Source organism: Rhinatrema bivittatum, chromosome 2 (assembly GCF_901001135.1).
Source record: "Rhinatrema bivittatum chromosome 2, aRhiBiv1.1, whole genome shotgun sequence".
NCBI lineage: Eukaryota > Metazoa > Chordata > Amphibia > Gymnophiona > Rhinatrematidae > Rhinatrema > Rhinatrema bivittatum.
Window position 1 is genome coordinate 295,025,049 of NC_042616.1, and position 27,832 is coordinate 295,052,880.

The 27,832-nt window shown below is 41.5% G+C and overlaps 1 protein-coding gene across 2 annotated transcripts in view; it reads right to left on the reverse strand.

Annotated features, from left to right (window-relative positions):
- Window positions 1-27,832, reverse strand: part of FBXL2 (F-box and leucine rich repeat protein 2) — a 239,067-nt gene that overhangs the window by 185,878 nt on the left and 25,357 nt on the right. For both annotated transcript variants that reach the window (XM_029589646.1, XM_029589645.1), the window contains exon 2: window positions 16,598-16,659. In XM_029589646.1, coding sequence (XP_029445506.1) covers window positions 16,598-16,659 — 62 coding nt within the window. The remainder of the gene's footprint in view (window positions 1-16,597; window positions 16,660-27,832) is intronic.

The window sequence follows — 27,832 nt, forward strand, 5'->3', positions numbered from 1 at the left end:
ATACTCCTCAGTGAAATTTACGATCCTCTGGTAAGGGACTATTATCCATTCCGTCACCAAAATCAGCCCATTTAAACACTGTCCGAGACAAAGCCCTATCCTTAGCTGGTCCTAAAACATGGAACACATTGCCTTTAGACATCATTCATTTAAGAAGAAACGCAAGACATGGCTATTCAAACAAGTATTCTCTTAGTCAGGCAGATTCCCTTGTTTTATTGTATTTTAATTATGTTTTCTCTAATCTCAATTTTAAATTTACTGTATTTATTATTATATTAATCATTATTTTATGGGCAGTTATTTGATATTAGAATTTAAGCCTTATTTAATTTGATTTGCTGCAATTTCATTTTAAATTGTTTAAGATATTTTTAAGATTGTATATTAATTGATTATATTATGTATTACTGTTTGATTTGTGATGTAAACCGATGTGAAGCTTCCACGAACTTCGGTATATAAAAAGCTAATAAATAAATAAATAAAAAACATATACACATGCTTTTTCTCTCTCACTTATATAGGCTCTTAATTACACATTTACACACATGCTGTCTTTTCATGTTTACACACACAGGCTTTCAATCACACACATACATGCTGTCTTTTTCTCAAAGACTCATTCACATGCTTACATATATGCGCTCTCTCTCTCTCTCATTTACACACAGGCTCTCAATCACATACTCACAAATGGACTATAGGGCGAGTTTCCCTTTCACACGGGATCACAGACTGTGGCAAGCATGTATGTCTGGTCTTCTTTTAAAGGCCTTAATCTCTCTTGCACCTGCTTCTGCAAAACGTCCAGACAATGCAGCACCTCAGCTGTCATTCCCTCTTCCTGTTTAAAGCCCTCAAAATTTTCCTCCAGAAAATTAACTATAGGGATGATGTCAGCCAAGGTGGCACTTCTGGAACTCAGCAACTCTGTGACATCCTTGAAGGGCTGCAAGATTTTTACCAGCTGACTCATGACTAACCAATCATGATGCCCTAGGGGATTCTGTACACCTATGTCCATTGTACCAGAAAGTTCATGAAGGGGTGTCTGCAACTTCACTAACCTCTGCAGCATCATAAAGGTGGAATTCCACCGGGTGGCAATGTCTTGAATGAGAAGCTTGTGAGGCATCTCCAAATCAGTCTGCTTTTGTCGGAGAACCTGCCCCGCCTTCTCACTTCTGTGGAAGTGAGCTGCTATGTTCCTGCACTTCTGTATTAACCTATGCAGGTATTCATTCTCTTGGTGATTGGACTCCAACCCCAGAGCTAACTTCACTACGAGGTGCAGAGTGTGTGCAAAACATCGGATGTTCTGAAAGCGCCCTTCGTATATTGCCTTTTCAATGTTTGCACCATTGTCTGTGACAAAGAATCCTGCCTGAGGATTCCTGTCTCGCTGGTATAGTTGCCAGCCCGGCAGCATCTGTCTGATGCATGCTAGAATATTGGCTGCGATATAGGCCTGGTCCGTCAGGTAGGTGTGCAGTAAAGCCCACCTCCACCCTGATACTTGTTCACTAATAGAGCTGCTGCCTGCCCCCTCAGCCAGGTCCCACCAGCGTGCTGTCAGGGAAAGGTAAGAGTGTGCAGCATTCATGGTGGTCCAGATATCGCAGGTGAACTGCACACTCCCCTGTGTCTTAGCTAGCAACGCTTGGATGCAACCGCGACACTGGTTGTACAGGCTGGGGATGACCTTTCTGCTAAATGTGGTTCTGGAGGGGACTTTGTAATTTGGAACTAAGAACTTCAGCAAATGCTTGAAACCCACATTCTCCACTATCTGCAAGGGCTGGTCATCAAGGGCAATCATTTCCCTAATGCTCCTGGTTATAACCTTTGAGGTTGCCTGCCTCCTTCCCCGGAATTTTGTTACCGAACACCACCCCATTTCCTCCATGGTGGGTTGTCGCTTCTGCCACATGGCAGGGGGTTGCTAGCCTGCCACCTGACTGCTAGAAGGGGCTGAGGGCGTGGGGTGACTCTGCTCCTTTTCAACCACTTTACGCTGCCTGGAAAAAAGGGGTCCCCTGACTGGTACTGCCACCTTCCCCAGATGGCAGTACTGTTGTTGGGTGTTGCCTCTTCATATGATGCATCATGCCAAAATTAGTTAGATTTATTTATTTATTTATTTCACTCGTGGCTGTTCACTCAAGCCTTCCCTTGAGGAACACCCCACAAACAGCACAATCCTGCACTTCATTTTCACAGATCCGCTCCCCCCCCTCCCGCTTCTCCCCCGCTCTTGCCTTCAGTTTTTTTGATCTAAAGATTAAGCCATTGTCAAAGCTTGCTACATTCATTCCTTTTGTTAGAACTTTCTTATGTTAAACTTTGTTATATTTAATCTTTGTTATGTTAATCTCTTTTATGTTAAACCTTATTCCTTTTGCTCTCAACTCTCCCACTCTGTAAATCCCTGTTCATTGTAACTTTATCTTTCTAGTTAATTGGTTACCCCTTGTTTCGCTGTAAACCGGTACAATAAGACCCTAGTCTTGAGTATCGGTATATCAAAAGAATCTAAATAAATAAATAAATTTCCAGTCTTTTATATACCGAAGTGTAGCAGATTGCCTTCACTCCGGTTTACATGAGAACAACTTAATACAATTTAATCACATTAGAACAACTTATTATCGAAGGAATAATATTAGAGTCAGAGGTTTAACTGAACAACAATTACATACTGGAAACAAACTTTTTTTTTTTAACATACGAATTAACCATTTTTAAAGGGAGGAAGATCATAAGGAGAGATTATCGTTGGGCGAGAGGTACGTGTAGTCTGAGTATCAGGGTGACTGTTCTGAGGGAGGGAACAAGATGAGTTGTTGACTGAGATTGAAGGTGATTGATTATGGGGGAGAACATTTGAGGAGATTATATTGTGACATGCACGGTAGTGGAATGAGTTAGGAAGTTGCGTGAAGCTTAACCAACGCCATCTCTGAAAGTTTGGTTGAAATACCATGTTTTGAGTTCCTTTTTAAAGGATTTGATGTCACTAAGTGAACTTACGTAGTGTGGTAAGGAGTTCCATATTTTGGGTCCTGCGATGGAGAAGGCTCTGTTCCTAGTGTTGGTCAGTTTTGCTATGTTAAGAGATGGTATGTCTAGATTCAGTTTGCAGGCTGTTCTGGTTGTACGATGCGCTTTGTGTATCTGGATCATGTTATTGAGGGTGGAGTTGTCTTCTTTGTATATTGCGTTGTGGACAATTGTCAGAGCTTTGAATTCAATTCTTTGTTCGATCGGTAGCCAGTGGAGACTTTTCAAAACAGGGGTGATGTGTTCTGATTTCTTCTTACCGGTAAGGATTCTGGCTGCGGCGTTTTGTAACAGTTGGAGAGGCTTTAATGTGGATTTTGGGAGGCCGATCAGAAGCGATTTGCAGTAGTCGAGGCTGTTGAAGATAAGTGATTGCAGCATGGTATGGAAATCTTGATGGTGGAGAAGAGGTTTTAGGTGTTTCAGGATGTGAAGTTTATGAAAGCCTTCTTTCGTTTTAGTTGCTATGTTCTTTAAGTTGAGTTCGTTGTCAACCCAGATGCCGAGGTCCTTTGTGGTGTTTTTCAGTTGAATGCTGATGTAATCGATTTGTAGGGAGTGTGTGGATGTTAGATCTGAGTTGTTTCTTCCTATGAGGATGCATTCAGTTTTATTCATATTGAGGCATAACTTTAGTTGGTTTAGCTTGTTTCTGATCGAGATTAGGTGGTTGGTTGTGGTGTTCAGAGCCTCTTCGATGGTGGTGGTTACAGGGATGAGTAGCTGAATGTCATCTGCATACATATAGTATGTTATGCCAAGACTTGAGATGAAGTGGCAGAGTGGGAGTAGGTAGATTTTAAAGAGGGTGGCAGATAGGGCGGATCCTTGTGGTACCCCAGTATCGAGTGGGAGAGGATTTGATGATTTGTTGTTAACGGTGACCTTGAAGAATCTTTCTTTTAGGAAAGAGGTGAACCAACTTAGTGTTTTGCCATCTAGACCGATGTAAGCAAGTCTTGATATCAGGCTTTCATGGTCTACGGTATCAAATGCCGCGGAGAGATCAAGTAGAATTAGTAGATTATTTAGTTTGTCGTCGAGGCCCCTGATTAATTTATTTGATAGATTGATTAGCAGAGTTTCAATACTTCTGTTTTTCCAGAATCAATGTTGTGAGGAATGTAGGATATTGTTGTCCTCTAGATGTTCATTAAGCTAAATCATTGTTGCTTTCTCAGTCATCTTAGCGAGTAGGGGGAGGTTTGAGATGGGACGATAGTTATTCAGATCTGCAGGATCTAGGTTCTTCTTTTTTAAAATTGGTGTGATTGTTGCTGATTTTAATTGAGTTGGAATCATCCCTTCAAGTGATTTGTTTATGATTGCTGCTAAGGTTGGGGCAATGGTGTGCGCTATTTCCTTCAGATCTCGAGTTGGAATTATATCTAGGTCGTGACGCGCTGGGTTGATTTTTCTTAGCATGTTTTCAGCTTCTTTGTTGGATACTGGTATGAAGTTCGACCAGGGTGTTATGGTTGATTTATCGATTTGGTCATCCGTGTTTGAGTTGGTGTTAAAGGTGTTGGTAATTTTACTTATTTTGTTCTTAAAGAACAGGGCTAGGTCTTGGCTTAGATTATTTGTATTTGTTGTGGATGTGCTGATGTTGTTTTCTTCTATCAGGTTTCTGACGATGTTGAACAGGGAGTTTGAGCTATTGAGTTTATCTTTTGACTGTAGTAGTCGTGTTTGATGTTCATGATTGTTTTTTTATATGATGCCAGTAGCGTGCGGTATCATTGAATAGTTACTGGGCATTTGGATTTTCTCCATTCCTTTTCTAATTTTCTTAGGTTGCTTTTCATTGATCTGAGATGTGAGTTAACCAAGGGTTGTTTTTACCTCTGGTTTTTTTTATCTGTTTTGTTTTTATGGGGTTTATGTTGTTAGCAGTTTGTTCGGTAAGGTGGAGCCAGGATTGTATGGCGTTGTTGATGTTGGAGAGGTCTAAATTAGCTAGTTGTTTTCCGAGCTCTTGTTGTAGTAGGTTGAGTTGGAAGGGGGGGGCGGTATTTGAATGACAGTCTATCGTTTTCATCTATCAAGTTGTTGTTCTGCACTTGTGTCTTGCATTGTATGATGAAGTGATCCGACCAGGGGACTGGATTTGATGATATGTATATGTCCGAGAAGTGGTGATTTGTGAAGATCAGATCTAACGTGTGACCCGCTTTATGAGTGGGGATGTTCACTTGTTGGTGCAGGTTGAAGCTGGAGAGCATGTCAAGTAATGTTTGGCAGCTTTGAGATCTGGGGATGGAGTCTGTGTGAAGGTTAAAATCCCAGAGGATGATGGTGGGGTTTTTTGTGCTGATGTTCGAGATTAAGTATTCTATGAGTGGGGAGATTTCGCTATCTAGGAGCTTGGGAGGGCAATAGACTAGGCATATTTGGAGGATCTCTGAGTCAAAGAGAGCAACTTCGTACTTCTTCGGGAGGTTGTGAGGTATCAGTTTCATGGTGATATTCTTTTTTATAATAAGGAGTAGTCCACCTCCTCTGCGAGACTTGCGTGGGATTGAGAATAAGTCATATTCATTGTGGGTTAGTTGATTCGTTATTACATGGTCAGTACTTTTGAACCAGGTTTCGGTTATGGCGATGAAGTCAGGATTTTTATCTTGGATTATGTCGGATAGTAGCATAAATTTTTTGGTTAGAGATTGAGCGTTTATAAGGAGAAAGGTGAGGTAGATTAAGTTTTTGAAGTGTTTCTTGAAGGGGATGTTGATCAGGTGCCTGTATCCTACCTGGCGAGATGCTTTGGGGGGGGGGGGGGGGGGAAGTCATGGTTGAGATGATTGGTGGTAGCAAGTTCAAAATGTTTTCTGGTTATGGTGTCAAGGGTTAAGTGAAGTTGAGTTACGTATGATATATCTTGATGGTTCGTTGAAGGCCGAGTGTAGTGTGCTTCAGTTCTATGGTCTTATGGCGTGCTGTCACTAGTTGTTCGGTGGAGTCAGATCGCTGTTGTGTTATGATTGCTGGTTTTGGTTTAGGTTGGTTTGTGGTAGAAGATAAGGAATATGGTAAGATGAGGAACTGGTGAGGTTTGGAATGGAGATGTCGGTCGATTTCTGGAAGAGGTTGTATGCTAGATGAAGTCTGAGTGGAGGTTGGATGTGGATGGGATGATTGCAAGATGAGTACAGGTTTAGGTTGGGATGATATTAGAGTGAGGTCCGAGAGGTATTAGGGGTCAGGCTAGGGCGATAACTGGGAGAGTTCAGGATTCGTAGTAGCTGCGGCTAAGGTGCAGGTGAGTGTTAGAGTTGTTGGGCAGCACTTCAGGTCGGCACGAAGGGGCACACAAAGGGGCAGGCCCCTTTCTCGCATACCTTTGGCGCGCGATGCCCGGGGAGTGAACAGGGATTTAAATCCCTTCGTCGCGTTCGGGGTGACGTCAGCGGCACTACTCGGTCCTTCGGAGGTAGTCGGGGGTGGAGGCGTCGGTCTGAAGTTCGCGGTGGTGGGACGGCAAGGCCTCGTGGCCGACGGTGGGCCGTCGGTGATAGGGCGAGGAAATTTAGGGCCTTACCCCGATGGGTCCCGGCGCCAGCTGTGCGGCCCTTCCTCCCAGCTCCTACGTTCGCGGTGGATGGCGGTGGATGAAGCGGTTGTCCTGCTGGTTTGCTGGTCGTGGGTAAAAGGTAGATGTCCCATTTGCTTGCTTCTGCTAATAGCCCTGGCACAGTAATTGCACTGAGCAAAACGCAGATCCTCCGTCACTTTAAAGTGGCTCCAGATCACAGATTTCTTTCGTCATCCCTTCTCTATAGTCTTTGGGGTGGATGCTGGCACTGGAGCTGAAGTAGTGGGTGCACCCTGAGAAGCAATGCCAAGGGCGCTGACTGCTCTTCCTCCTCATCATCATCAGTTTCATCTCTCCCCTGCAGCACTGAAGTGGAGGCTAAGACAGGACTAACTAATCCTCCTAAACCTTCTTCAGTTATTACTTCTTCCATTTCTGATAATGAGAATCCCACACGAGATGTCTTCATTGGAATCAGAAACAAACAGTGCCTGTGCTACATTGTCAACGCTAAGTCGAGTCTGCTGTCGCACTGCTGCTTTTGGGTGTCTCCTTTTAGTCTTACATGGCTCAGCCTCCCCTTCCCTCACTTCCAAAACTACAGTGTCAGAAACAGGTGGTGGTGATGCATCATCTTTAAATTTCATTTTTCCCCGGATGGAACTGCCTGCCCCCCCTCCAGAGATTTTAGATTGGAACAGGTCCCTTTTTAACTTTAATGGGGGACTGGCACTGCCTTTTGAAGTGCCTCCTCTGCCAGTCCCAATCACTCGACCACATTTAGTTTTCCCTAACATTATGGATTTAATGTCACTGCCTACTAGGGATTTCAATTAAAAGAATTATTTCCAAAAGAGGCCCACTGGGGATTTGGCTTCAGAGAGCACCACTGTCCCAATATATGTGAGTCTGCTAACCGCCCCCAGGCCCACGAGGCAGTGCCTGGATGTACACTTCTACTGGGACCGTTGTATGTGCACACACAAAGCTTGTAACTACAAAAGAGGCCCACTGGGGACATGGCTTCAGAGAGCACCGCTGTCCCAATATATGTGAGTCTGCTAACCGCCCCCAGGCCCACGAGGCAGTGCCTGGATGTACACTTCTACTGGGACCGCTGTATGTGCACACACCAAGCTTATAACTACAAAAGAGGCTCACTGGGGATTTGGCTTCAGAGAGCACTGCTGTCCAATTATATGTGAGTCTGCAAAACTGCCCAGTGCCCACTGATGCCCAGTGAGTGCACTGTCTTCTTGGCTTAAAAGAGCACAAAGACAGCCTGAGTTCAATTTAAAAAAAAGAAAACCGCAGTTAAATAAAAAGGATGGCTTGCTTGGCACAGCAGCTAAAATGAAGAAATATCTTTTTCAATGGAAAATTCTATCAAAGTAGCTAGCAACTGAATACAGATTTGAGACACTCAGACTAGCTCTGAGTAAAGCCACCATCCCCGGACCACCTCCCCAGACCACCCCCGCAAAAGAAAGTGCATGGCACGCCGCGTGCTTAATGCATAAATAGTGCTGCGTCATCAGGAATAGCGTCACAGAGCACTGAGTGAGAGCGGCAATTGGCTGCATTAGAAAAATGCTTAGCTCTGATAGGTTGCATTCTCGTCTCCTTGCAAACCTGTCTGACCCACTCTATGACAGGGCTGTGAGGTCACTTATGACTCACAGGAAAGGGCTGGTTTTTGCTATCTCCTATTTCAAACGGCCGCTAAGAAATCACTGCGAGCCAAAAGAATGAAACTAATATATGTTATGTTGTATTCGTGGGGGATCACGATGCGTTTCGCGAACCCACGAATACAACGAATAGGGACTTATGCGTTGCGGATTGCCCATGCATTGAAAATGAATGCACATCCCTACTACAAACCAGTGCCAGGGTTCCTTTTGGAGCCCTTTAATTATGAGCTCTGAATCTGGCCACTAGGTGTCATTCTTGAGCAATGACCACAGCTTCCTCCCCTAGGAAGCTGTGAGCGCTCCATACACAGCATCCCCAGCCCAGCTGGGAAGTAGAAGACCCAACAGATCAAACCAGGGACTTTCCACATGGAAGTGCACAGTGATACCACTGAGCCAGCCCTAGAATAATCAGGTTTTCAGTAAATGTCTGAAGTGTATACAATCAGCAATTAAATGTAACTCTTGAAAGTTTATTCCATAATCACAGGGCTGCATTAAAAAATGCCTGGGGGCATGAGTTGCTGCTGGCCATATTACTTTCAGAAGGGGAATTCAGAGGAGAACCTCAGTCTCTGATCTAAGAGATCTGACAGGAATATAAAGAATTAACTGATTTATAAGGTACTGTGGATCTAGGTCAAGGAGAGCTTTAATAGTTAAAGAAAATCTTATAATGGAGCCAAAAGGTAACTGATAGCGAATGGCAATTTCTCAGGACTGTAATAATATTTTCTTGATCTACAAACTGTAAACAAACAGACTGCAACATTATGTATCAACAACAGGTTTAAATGCAATATGGGTCATTACTTGGTCAAAAAAGGGACAAGCTTGTTGAAGATTATTGAGCTGCAAAATGATTTCTTAATAGCTGAAATCTGTGGCTTATATAATTGTAAGACTAAGTACTTAGGTATTAAATAGGATTATTCCATTTAAAATCTAGTCTACAATTTTATTATGAAACCACAAACCTCAATATTTGTAGGATTCAATGTAATACTGCTTGACTCCATCCATTCACAAATTCCCTGTAGACATCTATTTAGACTATTTATAACCTCAGCATGCAAGGACCTAGGGGAACATATAGCTGATCACCATCTGCAAAAATGTGATAATTAATCTCAAACTGTTCAAATATTTTCCCTAGGAGCTGGAGGTAAATGTTGAACAGCAGGGGAGACAGAATGGAGCCCTGTGTGACTCCAAATAATAGCCAAGAGAGAGAGAAAATCTAAAGGCAACGTCTTGCAGCCTTCCTTCCAGCTCTTACAAATGACTGAGCATAGTAAATTGGTCTACCATGTCAAATGCTGCCATTCAATCTTAAAAGAAAAAAATCTGAGAATTATTGCCTTTATCTAGTTTTTGGTGGAGAAACAAAATAAAATATGAAAAAAAAATTAGTATTAATTGAAATGTAGGATTGAGATTCTTTGGGAGGGAAAGGAAGGAAAATATCAACTTTTTTTTTTTTTTTTTTTTTTAATAAAGATACAAGATATTAATCTTGGAGTAACAGCCACATTTCTATAAAGGTTCCTCAACCTACTCTACTGAAATCTCTATATAACAAAAACTGAATATTTCAGAAAATAATCCACCCCTCTGCTTTTTATGTGCATTCACTGTTAAGAACTGTACATATTATTGGACAAAAGCAACAATAACCAAATATAAAAAATGTAGTATAAAATTTCTCTGTTTACAATCATTTTCTCCCCGTACCAAAAATCTTGCTTTTAAAATAAAACTATGGGCACCTTTACACTGTAAATTACAAGACAAAGCTAAACAGAAGCTGATACCAACTAAATTGTGTATATATTTATACTGTATCTAGCTTATCTCTGTATAGATGTACAAGCAACTATTTGTAAAGAACTTGAGTACTGGGTGACTAACATTTCTCATATATGTATGTACATGCACGCACATTAACACACAAACATAAGAGAAATATATTAGTCACACAATGTACCCAAGTACTTTCCAATTACAGTTGCCTAAAGTACAAAAGGGAGAAATATTCTGAGCACCATTCTGCAACTGCTCGAAGACTGAATATTTTACTATCTATGTAGTATATATAAGCAGACAACAAGCTCCGTTAAGCAGAGTTGTTTACCTGTAACAAGTGTTCTAGGACAGCAGGATGTTAGCCCTCTCACGTGGGTGACATTATCAGATGGAGCTCGGCACAGAAAACTTCTGTCAAAATTTCTAGAACTTTAACTGGCACACTGAGTATTCCCAGCATGTCACTATCCACGCGGGGTCCCACTTCAGTCTCATAACATAAAATTCCCAAAAAATAAACACACATACAGGAGAAACCCAACTCTGTGGGGTGGAGGGCAGGTTTCAAGAGGACTAAAATCCTGCTGTCCTAGGAGAACACCTGTTACAGGTAAGCAATTCTGCTTTCTCCTAGGTCAAGCAGGATGGTAGTCCTCAAAATATGGGTGAATTTGTTGCTACAGGTTGCTCCCAATTATAAGGAGCCAGCACTTAACAGGTGCCAACGTGCAGAACAAACCGTGCTGCTACAACCTGGGAGATAGCCTGAACCCAACCTCAGGGCCTAAGGTAGGCAGAGTTGGGTTTCACAGTTGAAAAAGATTACGGAGGACCAATTGACCAAAACTGATGTCACGTCGATAGTCCTTATCCAGGCAGTAATGTGTGACGAAAGTATGGCGAGAACTCCAGGTTGCAGCCCTGCAGATCTCACCCATGGGCACTGCACGCAAGTGGGCACCCGAAGCTGCCATGGCTAGTACAGAATGAGCCTTAACAAGGCCACCAAGCTGCAGTCCCGCCTGTGCATACAATCTGCCAATCATTTCGATAAGGTCTGCTTGGACACTGCAACTCAGTCTATTTTTGTCAAATGAGAAAGAGTTGTGTGGATTACCTATGGCCTGCTGTATGCTCTAGATAAAAGGCTAGGGCCCTCGTGCAGTCCAAGGTGTGCAGAGCCTAGCAAGTGCAGCATATTGTGCGTAGAGGTCTGGTGACTCCCAGAGATTGCCCCTGCCAGGGACACCAGAGTTAGCGCCCGGTCCCGGGGCAAACACGTCCTAGCTCAGTCCGTATCGAACCTCGCCCCAATGAAGTCCAGCAGTAGGGATGGAACCAGTTGGGACTTCAGGTAGTTGATCAGAATCCCCATGGTCTCCAAAATCCGGATGGAGGATTGGACAGCCTGCAAGGCCCCGGGCCTGGTATTGCTCTTGATTCCAAAACACCACAAAAATTTCCCCAGTATAGATATTTAATACTTATTCAAAATATGTATGTAGGACCTTCATGAGCACAGCTTGTAAATGTAGACAAGCTGTATTCCCCTCGAGTCCACTTTTACTTTATTTATTCATTTATCAAAACTTTTTACTTTTATTTTTTCTTGTTTTTCCTAAAAACAGTCACAATCCAGGAAGGTCCCTACCCGGGTCACATATAGATCTGTCTTGTTTGAACACATTCATCAGAGCAAAAAAATCAACACACACTTATCTTCAGTATCCGCTCACAACCCCGACATGGCCATGTTTCGATCGCAAATCTGCTTCAGGGGGTTACACTTAAAATTTGATCGCTGCTCTCATTTCTCCATCATTACATTTGTCTCCTGGAATTCTCAATTACTTTTTTTGACAAACGCTTAAAAAGACCTTGATAAGCCAGTCATCCAGATAGGGGAAGACCTGTATCCGCTGCTTTCTGAGGTAAGCACTTACCACCACTAGGCACTTTGTGAAAACACGGTGTGCGGACGCTAGGCCGAAGGGCAGTACCTGATACTGGAAGTGTTAGTCTCCTACCAAGAATTCAATGGTTGGGAGAGATGGTAATGTGAGCATAGGCATCCTTTAAGTCGAGGGAGCAAAGCCAGTCCCCCTTCCGCAGAAGAGAGATCAGGGCCCCCAGTGAAACCATTCTGAACCATTCCTTTGCAAGGAATCTGTTCAAAGCCTTCAGGTCCAGGATAGGATGGAGGCCTCCTGTTTTCTTGGGAATCAGAAAATACCTAGAATAGAACTCTGTGCCTCACTGACTTAGAGGTACAGGTTTGACAGCTCGAGCCATTATAAGGGCGGAGAGCTCTACTCACAGTATTTGCTGTTCGCTGAAAACCCCCATAAGGGGCACAAAGGGGATTTCGGGTGGACCCTGCAGAAGTTCAGTCTGTACCTCCGACAAATGATGGATAGAACTCATTGGTCCAAAGTGATTGCCCGGCAGTGGTCTGCAAAGAACTGCAGGCAGCCTCCGACAGGAGGTTCATTCATCGCAGGGGCAGGCTGCTGGCCAAATCTCCCTCCCAGCCAGTCAAAATCCCATGGCCAAAGGACGCGTGGCTGTCACATGCGTGCCCTAGGCATAGCATGCTGCGACCTTGCTCTACCCACTGGAGGATAATATTTCCTTGGGCAGTAAAAGGGAAGTCTCGAACTCAGCCTTAATGGCTTCTTGCCACAGGACTGAGGGTTGGAGGTGCTGGCTGACAGATGCTGGAGGGTTTCATGATAATCCTTTAGCTGCGCCACTGCTTCCTTGATTTTATCTCCGAAGAGATTTTCATCAGTACAAGGGAGGTCCGCTATAAGCTTCTGGACTTCTGGCCGGAGATCAGAGGCCCGAAGCAGGGCTATGCAGCAAGCGCCTATGCCTGCAGCACCCACCCTCACTGCCATTTCAAAAACATCATAATTGGACCGAACCTCGTACTTGTCACACTTCAATCCCTGCTGAATCACCTTCAGGAAGTCTTCTTGAAGCTATTGCAGGAGGCATTCCACCAGATCTTGAAACTGTTTCCAGAGGTTCCTGGAGTACTGACCCATATACAACTGTTAACATGCAATCTGGGCTGCCAGCATGGACCCCTGGAAGACTTTCCATCCAAGAGCATCCAGGGTCCTGTGACCGTGACCTGGAGGAGTCAAAGAACGGGTCAGTGCCCTTTTAGCTTTCTTCATAGCAGATTCCACCACCACGGACTGATGTGGAAGATGGCAGCACTCAAAGACCATGGTAGGTTGCATGAAATAAACTGCATCAGTTTTTCGGTTCACTGGGGGAACCAAAATGGGGTGCTCCCACAACTGGAAGAACAGATCCTTGAAAATGTCATGCACCGGTACTGCTACCACCTCCTTAGGGGCATCCACAAATTGGAGGATCTCCAGTATTTTGTGCCTGGAGTTCTGTTCGGTCAAATGCTGGAAAGACATCGATTCAGACACAGCTCTCACATAACTGGCAGACGTCAGGTCTTCTGGTAAAGACTTACGCCTTTCCTCTGGGGGCAAGGGCTCAGAGGGAAAATCCTCGGAGTCTTCTGAAGAGGTCGAGGATGCCTCCCCTTCCTAAGAGTCATATGGGGCGGCCCTCCTCACTCAAAGCACCTGGGGACAGAGGAGTTGGTGACCCTACGCTGTCCCTAGGCCTAGACCCCGAAGGCACCGGGAGCCCCAAAAGTTGTGGGTGCCGGCACCAGTGGTCCCGTGGGCACCAGAAGCACCAAAGGAATTGGGAGGGGCCCACTGGCACCAAACCCAACAGTCCTTCCTCAGAGGAATGTGCCACCAGAATAGCCTCCGGTAGAGACCACTTTGGTGCCCCGTGCAACATCGAGGGCAGCCGTGGTACTGGGATGGGCTGTGTCGGCAAGGCATAAAGCAGTAAATCCAGTCGCTCTAGCAATAGTGCGAGCATCAATGGATCCGGCTCCAGGGGCGGTGGAGGCCCCGAAGAAACCGGCGGCTTGATGCCTTGTAGGACTCGACTGATGGCCAATCATACATGTCGCTCCAAATCCTCCTTGAATGCTGATGACGAGAGGACAGCTTGAGGAGGTGGTGGTGGAACCAAACCCCCATCTGAGCCCAGAGGGGGGAATCGGTGACCATCACCGAAACTGGTGGAGATCACCTCAGAACCTCGGTCTCAATGTAGGGTGAAGCCTCCTCAGACCGGGGCCACTTCGGGGGCAACTCAGACGGTGCTGATGCCTTCCCAAGCTTGGAAGATGGCGATCGATGGCAATACTTTCTTGACTTCTCCCGATGCTCCACCCGTTCCAACATTTTGTGCCTGGCGTCTTCTCCTGTCAACAACTGAAAAGGAATGGCTTTGGCCATTGCCTGCACAAAACCTGCGAAGGTTAAGACTTCTGGTGAAGACTTCCTTTGCTCCTCTGGAGGAGATGGCTCTGGGGGAGACCATCTGAGTCCTCTGAGGAGGAATCTGCAGTATTTTACCCCCTCAGGGGTCATATGGAATCTCATCCTCACTGTAATCCACAGGGGATGGGGCCCTAGGTGCTCGACCTTTGTACAGAGACATAGGCACAGGTAGCACTAGTGCCGGCCCTGGCAAAGTTGGATAGGGGATGACAAACCTCAGCATTCCTGCTGGCCTCTGTGGAGCTTCCTCCTTGAAGGAACCAGTAATGACTACCATATTGGTCAGGGGAAGCATCGGTGCCCTGCCAAGCATCGATGGCATCCCGGGAACCGATACCAGCTGGGTCGGTAAAGCACCGATGAGCACACTGGGCTGCTCCACAGCAGTGGTTCTAGAACAGACAGACAGACAGTGCAGGCATCGGTACTGTCTGTGCACCACAGGCCCAATAGCCTGCAGCTCCCATTCCACCACCAGCTGGACCCGCCGCTCTAGCTCCTCCTCAAAAGTTGCCAATGCCAACACATACTGGGAGGCAGGAGGGGTGGCCAGATCTTCCTTGGATCCCCGAAGTGGACGGCGATTGGCACCACGTCTGGTGGAGACCGTTGTGGACCCCCGGCATTGATGGAGGATTGGCACTCCTCGTCACAGGGTTGCTTCGGGGGCATCACAGTGTGAGCCAGGGCATCCTTGAGCCCGGCACCATGCATTAAAGGTGACCGGTACCAATACTTCCTCGGCTTCCCTTTTGTGCTCAGCCTAGTCTTTCTCCGGTGCAAAGGTCAATGACGACGAACCCAATGTCCTCAACCTGGAAGAAACTGACAGGGGCCAGTCTCCAGCGCCCCTATTCGCCAGCAACATTGATGGAACCAAAGGCCCCGCCAATGTCAATGGCACAGTGTCCATCAGTGCAGTTCCAAGGTCCATCGGTGCAGATGTCACCGATGCCAACGTCAATGGCTTGGACTTTCTCGATCCGAAGATTTTCTCTATCTTATCGAGTCAAGCATGACATCCCTTAGGAGTCATCTGGGCACACATGCGGCAATCCCGGACGTCATGCTATGCCCCCAGGCAGAGGACACATATCTCGGGGGTCCGTAATGGACATAGTCCTCAGGCACTAGGGGCATCAACAAAAACCGGACAAGGCCATGATGAACAAAAAGAAGAGAAGTAAAACTTGAACAGTGACAGCGGGCAGTTGAAGCTGGCATGCACATAGGCACTGCCGCCATGGGGGGGTGGGGTGGGGGGTGGAAGAGAATGATAGTGAAAAGAAACTTACCAAAAATGCTGAAAAAAACCTAAGGAGCCTACAGGGAGGAACCAAGAGGGATCCGGTGCCAATAGAACATGAAAAAAAACAAAAAATCCAGTGAAAAGTTTTCCAAAGGCAATTTTCAAGGAAAAAGCCAAGAGCTCACTTAATCCTGAGGCGAAAGTTCTGCAGAAAAAAAAAAAAAAGAGAGACTGACGAGGAACCCCACGTGGACTCGTGGTATAGGGCATGCTCAGTGTACGTAATCAAAGTTCCAGAAACTCACAAGATTTCCGTGCCAGGCTCCATCTAATGATGTCACCTATGTGTGAGAACTACTATCCTGCTTGTCCTAGGAGAACTATGTGGTGTCTAACCACTGTTTCCAGTCAATAGACCTTTAAACATTTTTTACACTTTCATTATTGCTAGTAAAGTGTATACCATATTCCCTTACAACAATAATGGTTCTACCCTCTGGAAAGCCTTACCACAAAATCTGCACACCATGACTATCAGGAAGGAATTTAAGAAAGTGTTAAAAAGCATATTTATTTTCTATAGCATTTACCATAACTACAATAGCCAAAGCTCCTTATAGTGCAGGTCTAAACCATAAAAGGCTACCACCGGACAGATGATATGCCGTACATAGCAATATATATTTTAAATGCAATGTGATTTTATCGTGTTAAGCTTTTAGGAAACAATTTTATTACGTATGTTATTTTGTTACCCACCCTAAACTATGAAGGGCATGGGCTACAATTAATTTTAAATAAAATTAAACAAATCTCTATCTGAGCATCAGATTTAAAATCTTGTGTATTAATTTACCTCAAAAGAAGTTCTTTGGGTAACTTTTTGTTAATAAGAGCCTCATCACTGTTTAAGAAGACCTGAAAGAAAGGAAAAAGGAAGAGTTAATTTTAGCATAACAAGGAAGAAAATTAGCTAGTGACCTATTAAAGCATAATTACCAGCAAGATTCCTCAAAACATCAACTTGCCTTTTCTGTATTATTTTTTCCTTTGGACTTATTCTTAGAACTTATTTTGTCCCTAACTTTTTATTTCTTACCAATTTTACATGTTTTCAAATAAAATAATTTTGCCTATACCCCTTATTTATTGAGTTTTTATATCATACAGATAAAACAAAGGATCCACAGTCAGGATGCTATCCTCAGTGAAAATAAAGAATCAGTTAAGTATAGCTCCAAATATGTTCCATATCACATATACATCACAACGAACAGAGAGAGTGGCCCTCTCTCGTGATATCCAAAATCTAACAAGCGACAGGGAACAAGGAAATCGTAAAGAAGGCCTGGAGTCAAAAGAAAAATAAATTTTCTATATAATTAGCAAGCCATTTGGTGTATGGAAAGGTATGTTCCAACACCTTGTCTAATCTATGATTCATCTTCAAAACAGATCACTTCAAAGCCATGTCAAGGATATATTTTAAGAATGTTTTGTGATGCAATCATAACACTGTAGTTCTGAGTCCAGTAAAGGAAAATATAAAGGTTATATTTAACCCCATGTAGTGAACCACCACATCAGCTGACATTTCGAATATGGATATACAGCTTCAGGGAGAGTTGAAAAAACGTATCTGATATTTCCGTGCTCTGTCGCAGACCATGTGGGCTCACAGTCTGTGCAGAGAGTTCAATCTGTGAGACCGCACGGTCCATGACAGAGCACAGACATATCAGATACGATTTTTCAATTCCACCTGAAGCAGTATATCTGTACACGAAATGTCAGTTGATGTCGAGGTTCTGACTTTTTATAGAACATTCCTTTTTGACTCTGCGCCTTCTTTACAATGTTATTTTTCCCTGTCTATCATTGGATTTTCCATATAATATATACTCAAAAGCATCACTGCAAGAGGAAACCAACAAATATGGGAAAATACAAACAATTGTCTCATTTTTTGAGAGACAATATACTGACACCTATTGTAAGAGAACACAAGATAAATTAATGATCTTTAATGAAAGATCAGCATTTATAGATCTTCTAATTATTTTTTCCAAAACAGAACAATGGAAAATGATAATCAGAATAGACTAAAGCTCACCAATTTGGTTGGTTTACAAGTAGTGACCTTGTTGGGGTCTACAAAGAAAAAAGCGTAACATTTCATGATAAAACTTATTATCTATATAATATAAGTCAATGTTTCCTTTGATAATACATTCCATACATAAGCCAGCTAACCATTTAAGATTGGGAACAGTCAGGTTTTCTTATACTCCAGCAATTATGCAAGATGCTACCATTAATAGGTGGGTAGTAAATTTGCAAAGAGCATAGATATTTACAGTTGTGTGCAAACGTTTTTTATGTTGCTCAATCTGAGTCTAATACTGATCACTGGAATTCAATCAACTCATCTCAATAAGAGATTTAACAGAACTGAACTACATGGCAGGACTAACAGAATATCGCCATACTCAGAGAATCCCACGTGGGCTTCACCTTAATAAAGAGCCTTGTTTATAAGTGGAAGACCTTGCTTTTTTGGATAAATGGAATAAAATCCTTAAGTGCTCCCTCATTCTCCTGCTGTTGATTACTGAGAAGGCTAAAGTGGTTTATTTACAATTGAAGGGCGAGTTTTATACTTTATTTGATAAATCTTCAATCTCAAATCTCTGTGGATGTTTATGAGTCTCAACTGGTAGAGTTTCAACACTCTGAGTGAATTCAGTGAAGAGCTGAAGAAATTCATATTCAATAAATTTACCCATGATGAGTTAGATTATAAAATAGGATTAATATATCCTTGGATATAGCCAGATGCTCAGCAACTTAAACGTAATAAATTAATTTTTACATTATCTTCAAATTACTTCTGAAGACTCGGGAGCTTCGGTGTCTGGTGAATATTCATAATCTTTTTTTTTTTAGGTCTGCAGCCCAGGAAATCCTCACAATGAGACAGTAGAGAAAAAGCCATAAAACCTATAGGTCGAGGGCCATACACATACCAGCATAATATAGACAAGACCAGCAGATAGCATCCACTCACCAGATTGCAACACAGAAGGAATGTAGAATAATTAATTTGTCGGGTAAGATGTTAACACCTAGACAATTGGCAGTCTTGAATAAGGGACTCTCATTTGTGCCTAGGAATCACTTTGATTGTTTTCTACTTGAAGTGTGTCTTCAGAAATTTTTCAGGTTGTTTCGGCTGAAATGTTTTCTGCTTTCCTACTTTTTCTGATGGATCTTTGGTTGCAAAATCATATTCATGGATATCTCCTGGTTTAGCTGACCCTATAATTTTTAGGAATGTGCATTCATTGCTCCATTCGTTTTGGTGATATGTGAGTAGCTCACAAACGGAAGGTAGGAGCACAAAACAGATGGAACGCTCGCGTGTACCTGTCACCTACATGCACACATACCATCTGTTTTGCACACCTACTTTCCTGTCATGAGATAAGCGCACATCACCGAAACGAATGAGCCAATGAATGCACATCCCTAATGATTTTACTTTTACAAGCAATTTTAAGAGATATACGCAAGATTTCTTCAGGCTCAGTAAGATCTTTTCATAATTTTATTCTCCATAAGGTCTCTTCAATTGTGATCAAACTGCTGACAAAGGAGGAGCAGTTGTAGCGATGGACCAGGACAAGTATGAATATGAGACTGTACATTAATTCTCTGACAATACCTTCTACTTACCTTTAATTGCTGATTTCACATACACAAAGTTCTCATTGATAGGTGCTTGTTGAGGGGCTTTGAATATAGATGGATCACTAAAAAAAAGAAAGTGTTTCTTAAAGTGGACTACCCTGTTACACTGGTGATTTATGTTCTACTTAAATCTATAAGAGTTTGGAAGCTCCTCCTGGATATCCTATTATATCTGCAAAAGATTCCTTATCCCCAAACTAATCTCTTATATATGAAATTCTACAATATGATCACTACTCTGGAAGCTTATTTGGGTCATTTTGAAGATATTTGGCTAATAACTATTGATATAACTTCTCTTTATACAAACATTCTGCAAGATGAAGCAATGATTTTTCAGCCAATCTTATATCAGGGTTCCCCCCCGAACTAGGTGTCTACCTTTTTTTCTATGCGAATTAGCTTCCTTCATACTTAAGATCAATTGTTATTATGTTCAGTGTTTTTTTCAACAGATTAAAAGGGTCCACTGTGAAGACCACTATGGCCCCTGATGTAGTAAATTTATATGTTGGTCAATTTGAACATTGGTTTTTTTGGCTAATTTCCAACAATATACACTGTGGTATCGCTACATAGACAGCATTTTTATGATTTATCAGGATGACACTTTGGAATTGTTGATGTTCTCTGACTAGCTTAATGCGATAGCAATTTACAGCTTACATATTTGATTTTCAGATTGTAATATCTAAAAATGAAACTATTATAGTTCAACAGGATTGGTTTTGTTTTCTAGTTTTAGAAAACCAACAGACCATAATAGAATTTTGTAATATTCTAGTTTCCAACCCAAGAAGCTGTAGGAGAATTTATCTGTTAGTCAATTTTTATGTTTATGGAAATTATGATGTTCAGCCACCACAGAATTCAAAATGAGCACCATAGATATGCAAAGCAGGATTATACATCACAATATCATCAAATGTGCATATACTAGAACTCGATGTAACTGATTTCTTATTGCAATCTAGCAAATCCTCTACAGATGAACAGTTCATTTCTGTTTTACCTTTGTAACCCTTTTTCTGGGGTTTTACTGCTTCCCTTAGGGCTATAAAATATTTCTTATCTGGGGCGGTCTTCATAGCCTCCCCTTCTCCTGTAGATCCGAAGGTGTGAGTTCTTTCTATGGGGGTGAAGATAGTCCTTTGTGGCCTAGGCAATGGTGTGCTTTTCCTTAAGTGTGTGCACTTCTCTGTAACTACCTCGGCTGCTGGGATAAACAGGCTGGACGCAGACTGGGTTTTCAAATAAAATTTACTGATATCTAAAAAAACTTCCATCCATGTCCAAGAGGGCCTCCACAAATGAAACCAGACAATGGGAATATTTACACTGTTTTCCTGGGTTCATGTCCTTTTCTCAGTTTCCTGGGAGGAAGCTTAAACACTTTTCCACTCTGTCCCAGTGGGTTAGGTAAATCCTATTGTGGGAAATCCCCTGAATCCTGGAAAAAAAATGAGTCCAATGTTCTACCACTTGTCCACAGTCTGTAACCTGATCACTTAGGGTGGAGATCCTGTTAAGCATCTCCTGATCTTCTTCCTTCTCCTCAAATTTCTAACAGATGTGACTTCTCTGAAGGAAAAAAGTCTGATGCACAAAGGAAACCAGCTATACCAGCCCAGCTTCTCTGTGAGGAGGAGAGGATCAAAATCCTCACAACAAAAAGAAGAAAACCACCTTCCCTTCCAAACCTTTCTGGTTAGAGTGATGCTATCAATGGTCTTGATCCTTCTGTGGAGTAGGATAGCTCACAGATCTTCAGCCTTTGTCTTCTGGATCTAGGGACTACCTTCACCATAAGGGTTTAAGGTTTCATTCCAGTTACCAAACATCCAAAATCTCAATGAATTATTTTTCTAAAAGGAGACAGATCCCCTCTCAGGCAGGGAGTGCACTGAGGGAGGGGGGGGGGTCTCCTCTGAATGCAAATACACTAAAGGGTAGATTTTAAAATGTGCTCACGCTACCCGGCGCACACACATGGACATGTTGATTTTATAACACGCACGCATCAGCGTGCGTGTTATAAAATACATGGGCCGCGATCACATATGCGACAAGTTTGGGGCTCCCCCAGTTCCATCCTAGTCCGCTCTGGGAGGGACTTTCCTACCCCCTACCCTACCCTCCCTTCCCCTCTCCTCCCCACCCTCTAAATCCCCCTTTTTTTTGGTACCTTTTTTTCGTGAGTTACTTCAGGTCCCGATCCTCGCGTGCCAGCCGGCGAGAAAGGCTCGATGACAGCGAGGAATGGCACTGTCCTGGCCCGCCCCGCCCCCAGCCTGCACATTTGTCAGGGCCCAGCACTTACCAGTGACCAGGGCTCCAGCGTGGCCAGGCCCTTTTTAAGATGTGTGCAGGGCCTGGCCCATGCGTAAATAGCAATTTTTATGTGCATGGCTGATTTAAAATCCGGCCATAAGTTGGGGAAACAAAACTTAGGTCCTTGCTCTCCAAAGACTAATTCAAACTAACCACACTGCTCCTACTCCAAGGAGGGCCTGCACAGGACTGATGTTTCTCTCTAAGCTGCTACATTCTATGGCAGGGATCTAGGGCCATCTAGTGGCTGACCAGGAGGTCACCATACTTTTCACCACTAAAACTCACTAGGTATAACAACTGATAAGGAAACACTGGAATATTTTGCAATTACATATTGGGCCAGATTTTCAAAGGGTTATGCACGTATGTCCTGGGGCGGGGGTGGGACAGAGGCCTCCGGCACAGCTGCGCGCACATGTTATAAAATTGGGCGTACATTTATGCGCGCCGGGTTGCGCGCACAAATGTATGCCTGTGAGTACCTCTTAAAATCCAGCCCGCTTAATGATCTCCACTTTTTGCTCTTAAACGGGAATTTAACATTTGAGATAAGATCATACATTCTAAGTATATAGCTGAGAATCTCCAAATACCACAAACACCTCTAATGATTTCTATACAGCATCTTCAGCTTCCTGAGGTTGAATATTACCCATATGATCACTGCTCAATATGTACACAATCTAAAACAAACAAAAAAAAAACCGAACAGTCTCACTACTACACTGTTTCCTAAACATGTTTTTAAGTCTGAGTTCTCGTACATAAATGGGAGTGAACTATGCAATATGGTGCCCTTATGCACTAGTATATATTGAGAAAGCCACACAGATTTTATGAGTCTGTATTAGGGAGCATGACAGGTTGTAAGCGATGATATGCCTTGCAATGTGCAACTAACAACACAAACTTGAAGATCTTGTTTTCACAGTCTTGGAGACAATTCAACTAATCTATGTGGTGGTGATTTTAACCTCCGATTCACTGTGAACAATTTTTGATTTACAAATATAATACAGCTTCCACCATGGACTAAATAAAGAAACCGAATGGAATATTTTTTTAGATTTATTTTATTCAAATTACGCTTCAGCATCAGTGTCTGGCCCATTAGTGATGCTTTGATATCAATGACGCTTCTGTTGGCTGTTTAGAGATTTAAATGAGTACACATTGGTCCACCATTTTTGTTTTAACTTGTTTGAGACATCAGTCTGCTTGATATTCTTTATGTTGAGAGTTTTATATATATTTTATGCTTCAACATGATCGTTTTGAAACATTTTGTTTTTTCTTGTTTTTAGAATGTAAGCTTAGCCTCTGAAACAAGCATTAGCTCCTTCGGGCTTTGGCCGTTTGATCATCTTCTTCTGGGAACCTTTGCTTGTTTTAAGACCGATCTTTTGAACTGTGGATTATTTAACGAATATTACTTTACAGATAAGTACAGCTTTTTTTGTAAGGAAAGTTGGAAATTACAGACATCTAATTTATATATTTTTTAAACCTTGTTTTTCTGCATGCATTGGAATTTAAAAATACTAGAAGTGATAAAACTGCACAACTCAAATTTTTTTCCATCTTTGTATGCTAGATAACTTATGTGACCTTTGTAACTGGGACTTTTCTGAGGCCTTCTGGCATACCCAATGTTTTGAGTCTGACAGCATATAATCACACATTTGCTTTGTGATTGATTGCAGTTATGTGTTTATGGCAGTTCACGCTCCATTATTGTGTGATTTATTAGAAGTATAGTGGGAACTTTTTTTTTTTTTTTTGCTTCTTTTGAATATTTACAAAGTTGAACATGACATCTTTCTGCAATTTTTAATGCAAAATTACTGTTTGCTGATTTTAGCAGATTGATAATAAAAATGTGAACATGGCATATGCAAAGGTTTGGATACCCATCCAGATAACTCATTACTCCTATTTTAAAAATCTGTTAAGATATTAAAAAAAAAAAAAAATTTTGATGGACTTGTTTGGCCATCAATTAGCTAGGTGAAGACAATTCCACAGTTGAACAAATAATCTCACCTTTCTAACTTTTCAAGTTGTGATTGTTGTGTCTTTTTTCAGTTTAATTTATTCATTTTCTTAATCACTTTTCTTAAATTTTGACAATCAAAACGATGTACAGTAAAAATGCTTTCAGAGTGTCAAGACAATTTTCTATTATTTGTCTTAAGTCAAAAGTACATAATGAAAAATACAATACAAAATAATCAGAAATAAATATAACTATACAAATCTAAGACTACATACACAGAGGAATTAAAAACATGGAAAATACAGAACACAATTAGGAAACAAAAAAATCATGATCCATAGCCAAATGAAATACTGATAACAATAGAAAAATGATACAATTCCTTCTTAATTAAAAGCAAAAGCAAAAAACGCCATGGCTTAAGTGATTTTCTAAACATAGCACAGACCTTTTTTCAAACAAGGTGAGTGACAAAGAGTTCCAAAGAGTGGGAAAAAAAACAACATCTCCCCAGTCCTTCTTAATCTAGGTAATCTTAACAGATTGTGTTGGGTATCGCAGACTATGCCCTGGTTGGAAGATAATTAGAAAGACAGGAAGGAATACCCCGATGAAGAGCTTAAAAGTGATATAACAAAGGCACAATACAAAAAGGACATATGTAATCACTAAGCAATAACCTTCCAAAACAAAATGTTTACACCATCTATGTGGCCATCATAATAGGCACTTCTGGTACAAATTACCTTCTTTTGCTTTATATATAATCACCAGCTGTTAGTGAACACCCGGATTTTCAACTTTTTTTTTTTTTTTTTTTACTTATGTACATAAAACTTCAGTCCAAAATGAAGTCTCAGTTCGGACTGAGATAAGTTTTATGTGCATAAAGTGCCCCTAAAACTTCTATTGACTGTAATGGCTGAAAATTGCTCTTTGTATAATTGACTCTCTAGCCTAGATGCTCTAAGCCTTCCCAACACCTTGGACATAATTTTTGTACCTTCTTGGAGAGACTTTAACCTGATCAATCATCGAGTTATGGGTGAACCATTATTCCTTCCTTTAAGTAGGCTGCTATTACCACCATGGTAAAGGTTCCCGAGACTGTTGCTAATCCAAAAAAAGAGTGCTCTGAACTATTAATGCTTTCCTGTCAAATAGAAGTGAAGATATTTCTGATGAGTCTCTTATTGGGATATAGAATTATGTTTCTTTGAGATTTAGGGCTGAAAGGAATTCCTCTTTTTTGAACAGACAACATAAATGAACAAAGCTTCCACTCAAAAATGTGGGACATGAACGACCTTATTCACTTTTTTATTTATTTATTGAAGACAAACAAGAAAAATAAAACCAGCAAACCATATAAAATAAAACTACCAAGAACATATACATTTCAAGTCATGTATAATTCACCCTCCCTTTTTTTTTTTTTTTTTTGTTCCTTATGCCCAACATGCATACCACATGAAATGGTCAACAATCATACCCCACTCATGTCTCCCACATTTGAGATAACCAACCTATACTCAAAGCAATCCCACAAAGATTTAAATTCTGTTCTTTTACTAACTTGATATGCAGTAGCTCAAAATGTGCTATCCCATTAATACCAACAGGCAACAGATAAACTCTCTTTAGATATTAAAACTTCAGAATCATTTTTTTTTTGTAATTAAAATCATAATACTGGCAAACACCTGTTTTGCTTTTGTTAATTTAACCTCTTGCAGCACAGAGACGCCCCTCAGCAAAAGCAGAGTGTAGTATGTTCAGAGGGTTTGCTTGCCAATTATATTATTTATACAAGTTAAAATATGGGATCAGAAAAACATCAAAATTACTGCATTCCATGAACAAATGCAAAAAAAAGACCCCTCACTCTGTTCATATTTCAGGCATGTATCTGAATCCCATAATTTTTATTTATTTTTTAATTTAGCAATCTTTTACATTTATTGACAAAGATACACTTTGTAATGCAACTTAAGAGACATTATTTAAGAAATCTCTAATACATTTAGCAAAGAAAAATACAAATATTCTCTTATTTTCAAAGAAAGGAACATTGGGGAGAGAGAATTTAATAAGGGGAAAAAAAGGAACTTCAATGAAACTAATACAAAAGAAATTGCTGCTTGATACCCCGGGACACATTGTAATGATCCGGTCTATTAATTGGTTATAGGATTCTGTACTCTACTATTCAGGAACTCTCGTAGTTGCTCTGGGTTAAAGAAAACATAAGTATTACCAGAGAGCTTAATTGCACACCTACAAAGATAACGTAACTGAAAATTTGCTCCTAAAGTTACTTCCGGACGCATTAATAAAAAAGCTTTACGACTTAGTTTGTGTTGGTCTTGCCAGATCTGGATAAATCCGGACATGATCCCCAAAATATGGAACATTTAAATTCTTAAAGTAACATCTCATCACATAACTGAGGTCATGTTCAGAAAAAAAAACGAAACAATATAGCTCTCTCTAATCTCCATATTTGAATTTTCTAGGTATTCAGTTAAATTTGAAATATCTGGCCTATTAACTGCCGAGATCTGCATTAGCCCCAGTCTCTGGGGCAAAAACAGGATCTTCTTTATGGCGGGAACTTGTTCAGGGGGAATTTTTAAGATTTCTTGTAGGTATCGTTTAAAAGTTATTAAAGGTATTTCACCCAAAAGTTTAGGAAAGTTCAACAGCCTCAGGTTTAAATGTCTCAGGAAATTCTCAATGGATTCCATTCTTCTCGAGGAAATCATGCGCTCACACAGTTATAACAGAGAAGTCTTGTAGGCTTTTAATATCTTTTCTCAAAGATTGAATGGATTGAGAATATTCTTGAAGCACCTGCTGGTGGTCACTGGCTACTGAATCCAATTTTTTGGCAGCAATTTCTAAACGACTAGACTGTTCCTTATATGTAGAGGACATACCTGCAATCAAATCCCAAAGGGATTCTAGAGTGAAAACCTCCAGTTTTCTAATCTCTGAGGTCTGCAGATTGTTCACTCCCACATCTTGCACAGCTTCATTCCCCTCCGATACCACCGGGGAACTTGCTCCACAGACTGTACCACTCTCCTCTCCTACCTTTGGGTAGGCGCTAATTTCTGAAAGCAAAATGTGCGGCTTGGCTGCACATTTGTTTTCTGAATCGCGCGGGAATACCTAATAGGGCCATCAACATGCATTTGCATGTTGCGGGCGCTATTAGGTTCGGGGGATTGGACGCGCGTTTTCGGCCCCTTACTGAATAAGGGGTAACGCTAGCACGTCCAAAACGCGCGTCCAATGGTGGGTTAACAGTGCGACAGAGCGCACTGTACTGTATCAGCCCGATAGTAAATATATTGTATACGATAAAAAATTATTTTTTTAAAATGAGAACCAAAGGAAAAAAATGTGTGAAAGACCAGAAGATAAGCGATAGGAAGTGAAAGATGGTTGTGCAACATTTTGGAAATAAATATTTAGTGTGTGGGGATAACAAAATTAAAAGATGTTTAAAAAAAAAAAAAAAAAAAAAGACTGAAGTCTATTTCTTGATTCAAACCACACTGGTGAACGGTGTTAAATTTGAAAATGTAACTGCGCAATTTTGAGTAATTTCTTATCAAATTTAACACCGTTCACCCACGTGGTTTGAATCAAGAAATAGACCTTTTCGTCTTTTTGTAAACATTTTGTGATATATTGAGATGCTCCTGTTCTTTCCTTTTTTTTTTTTTTTTTTTTTAAACATTGTTTAATTTTTATCATTTATTTGATTTTTAATCAGGTCATAGCAACTGATATGATTACATACAGATCAAATTACAATTTGCATACCCTAATTTTCTTATGCATAGCGAATGAGGATCACAACTATATCATAAGTCCCTACTGCAGTATAAACCTACTTCCTCAAAGATTTATTTTTTACATTTTTTTATATTTTATTTTCATCTTTGGGGATCTTTTAAAAAACAAACAAAAAAAAAAAAACCGACAAGACAATTATTCTCC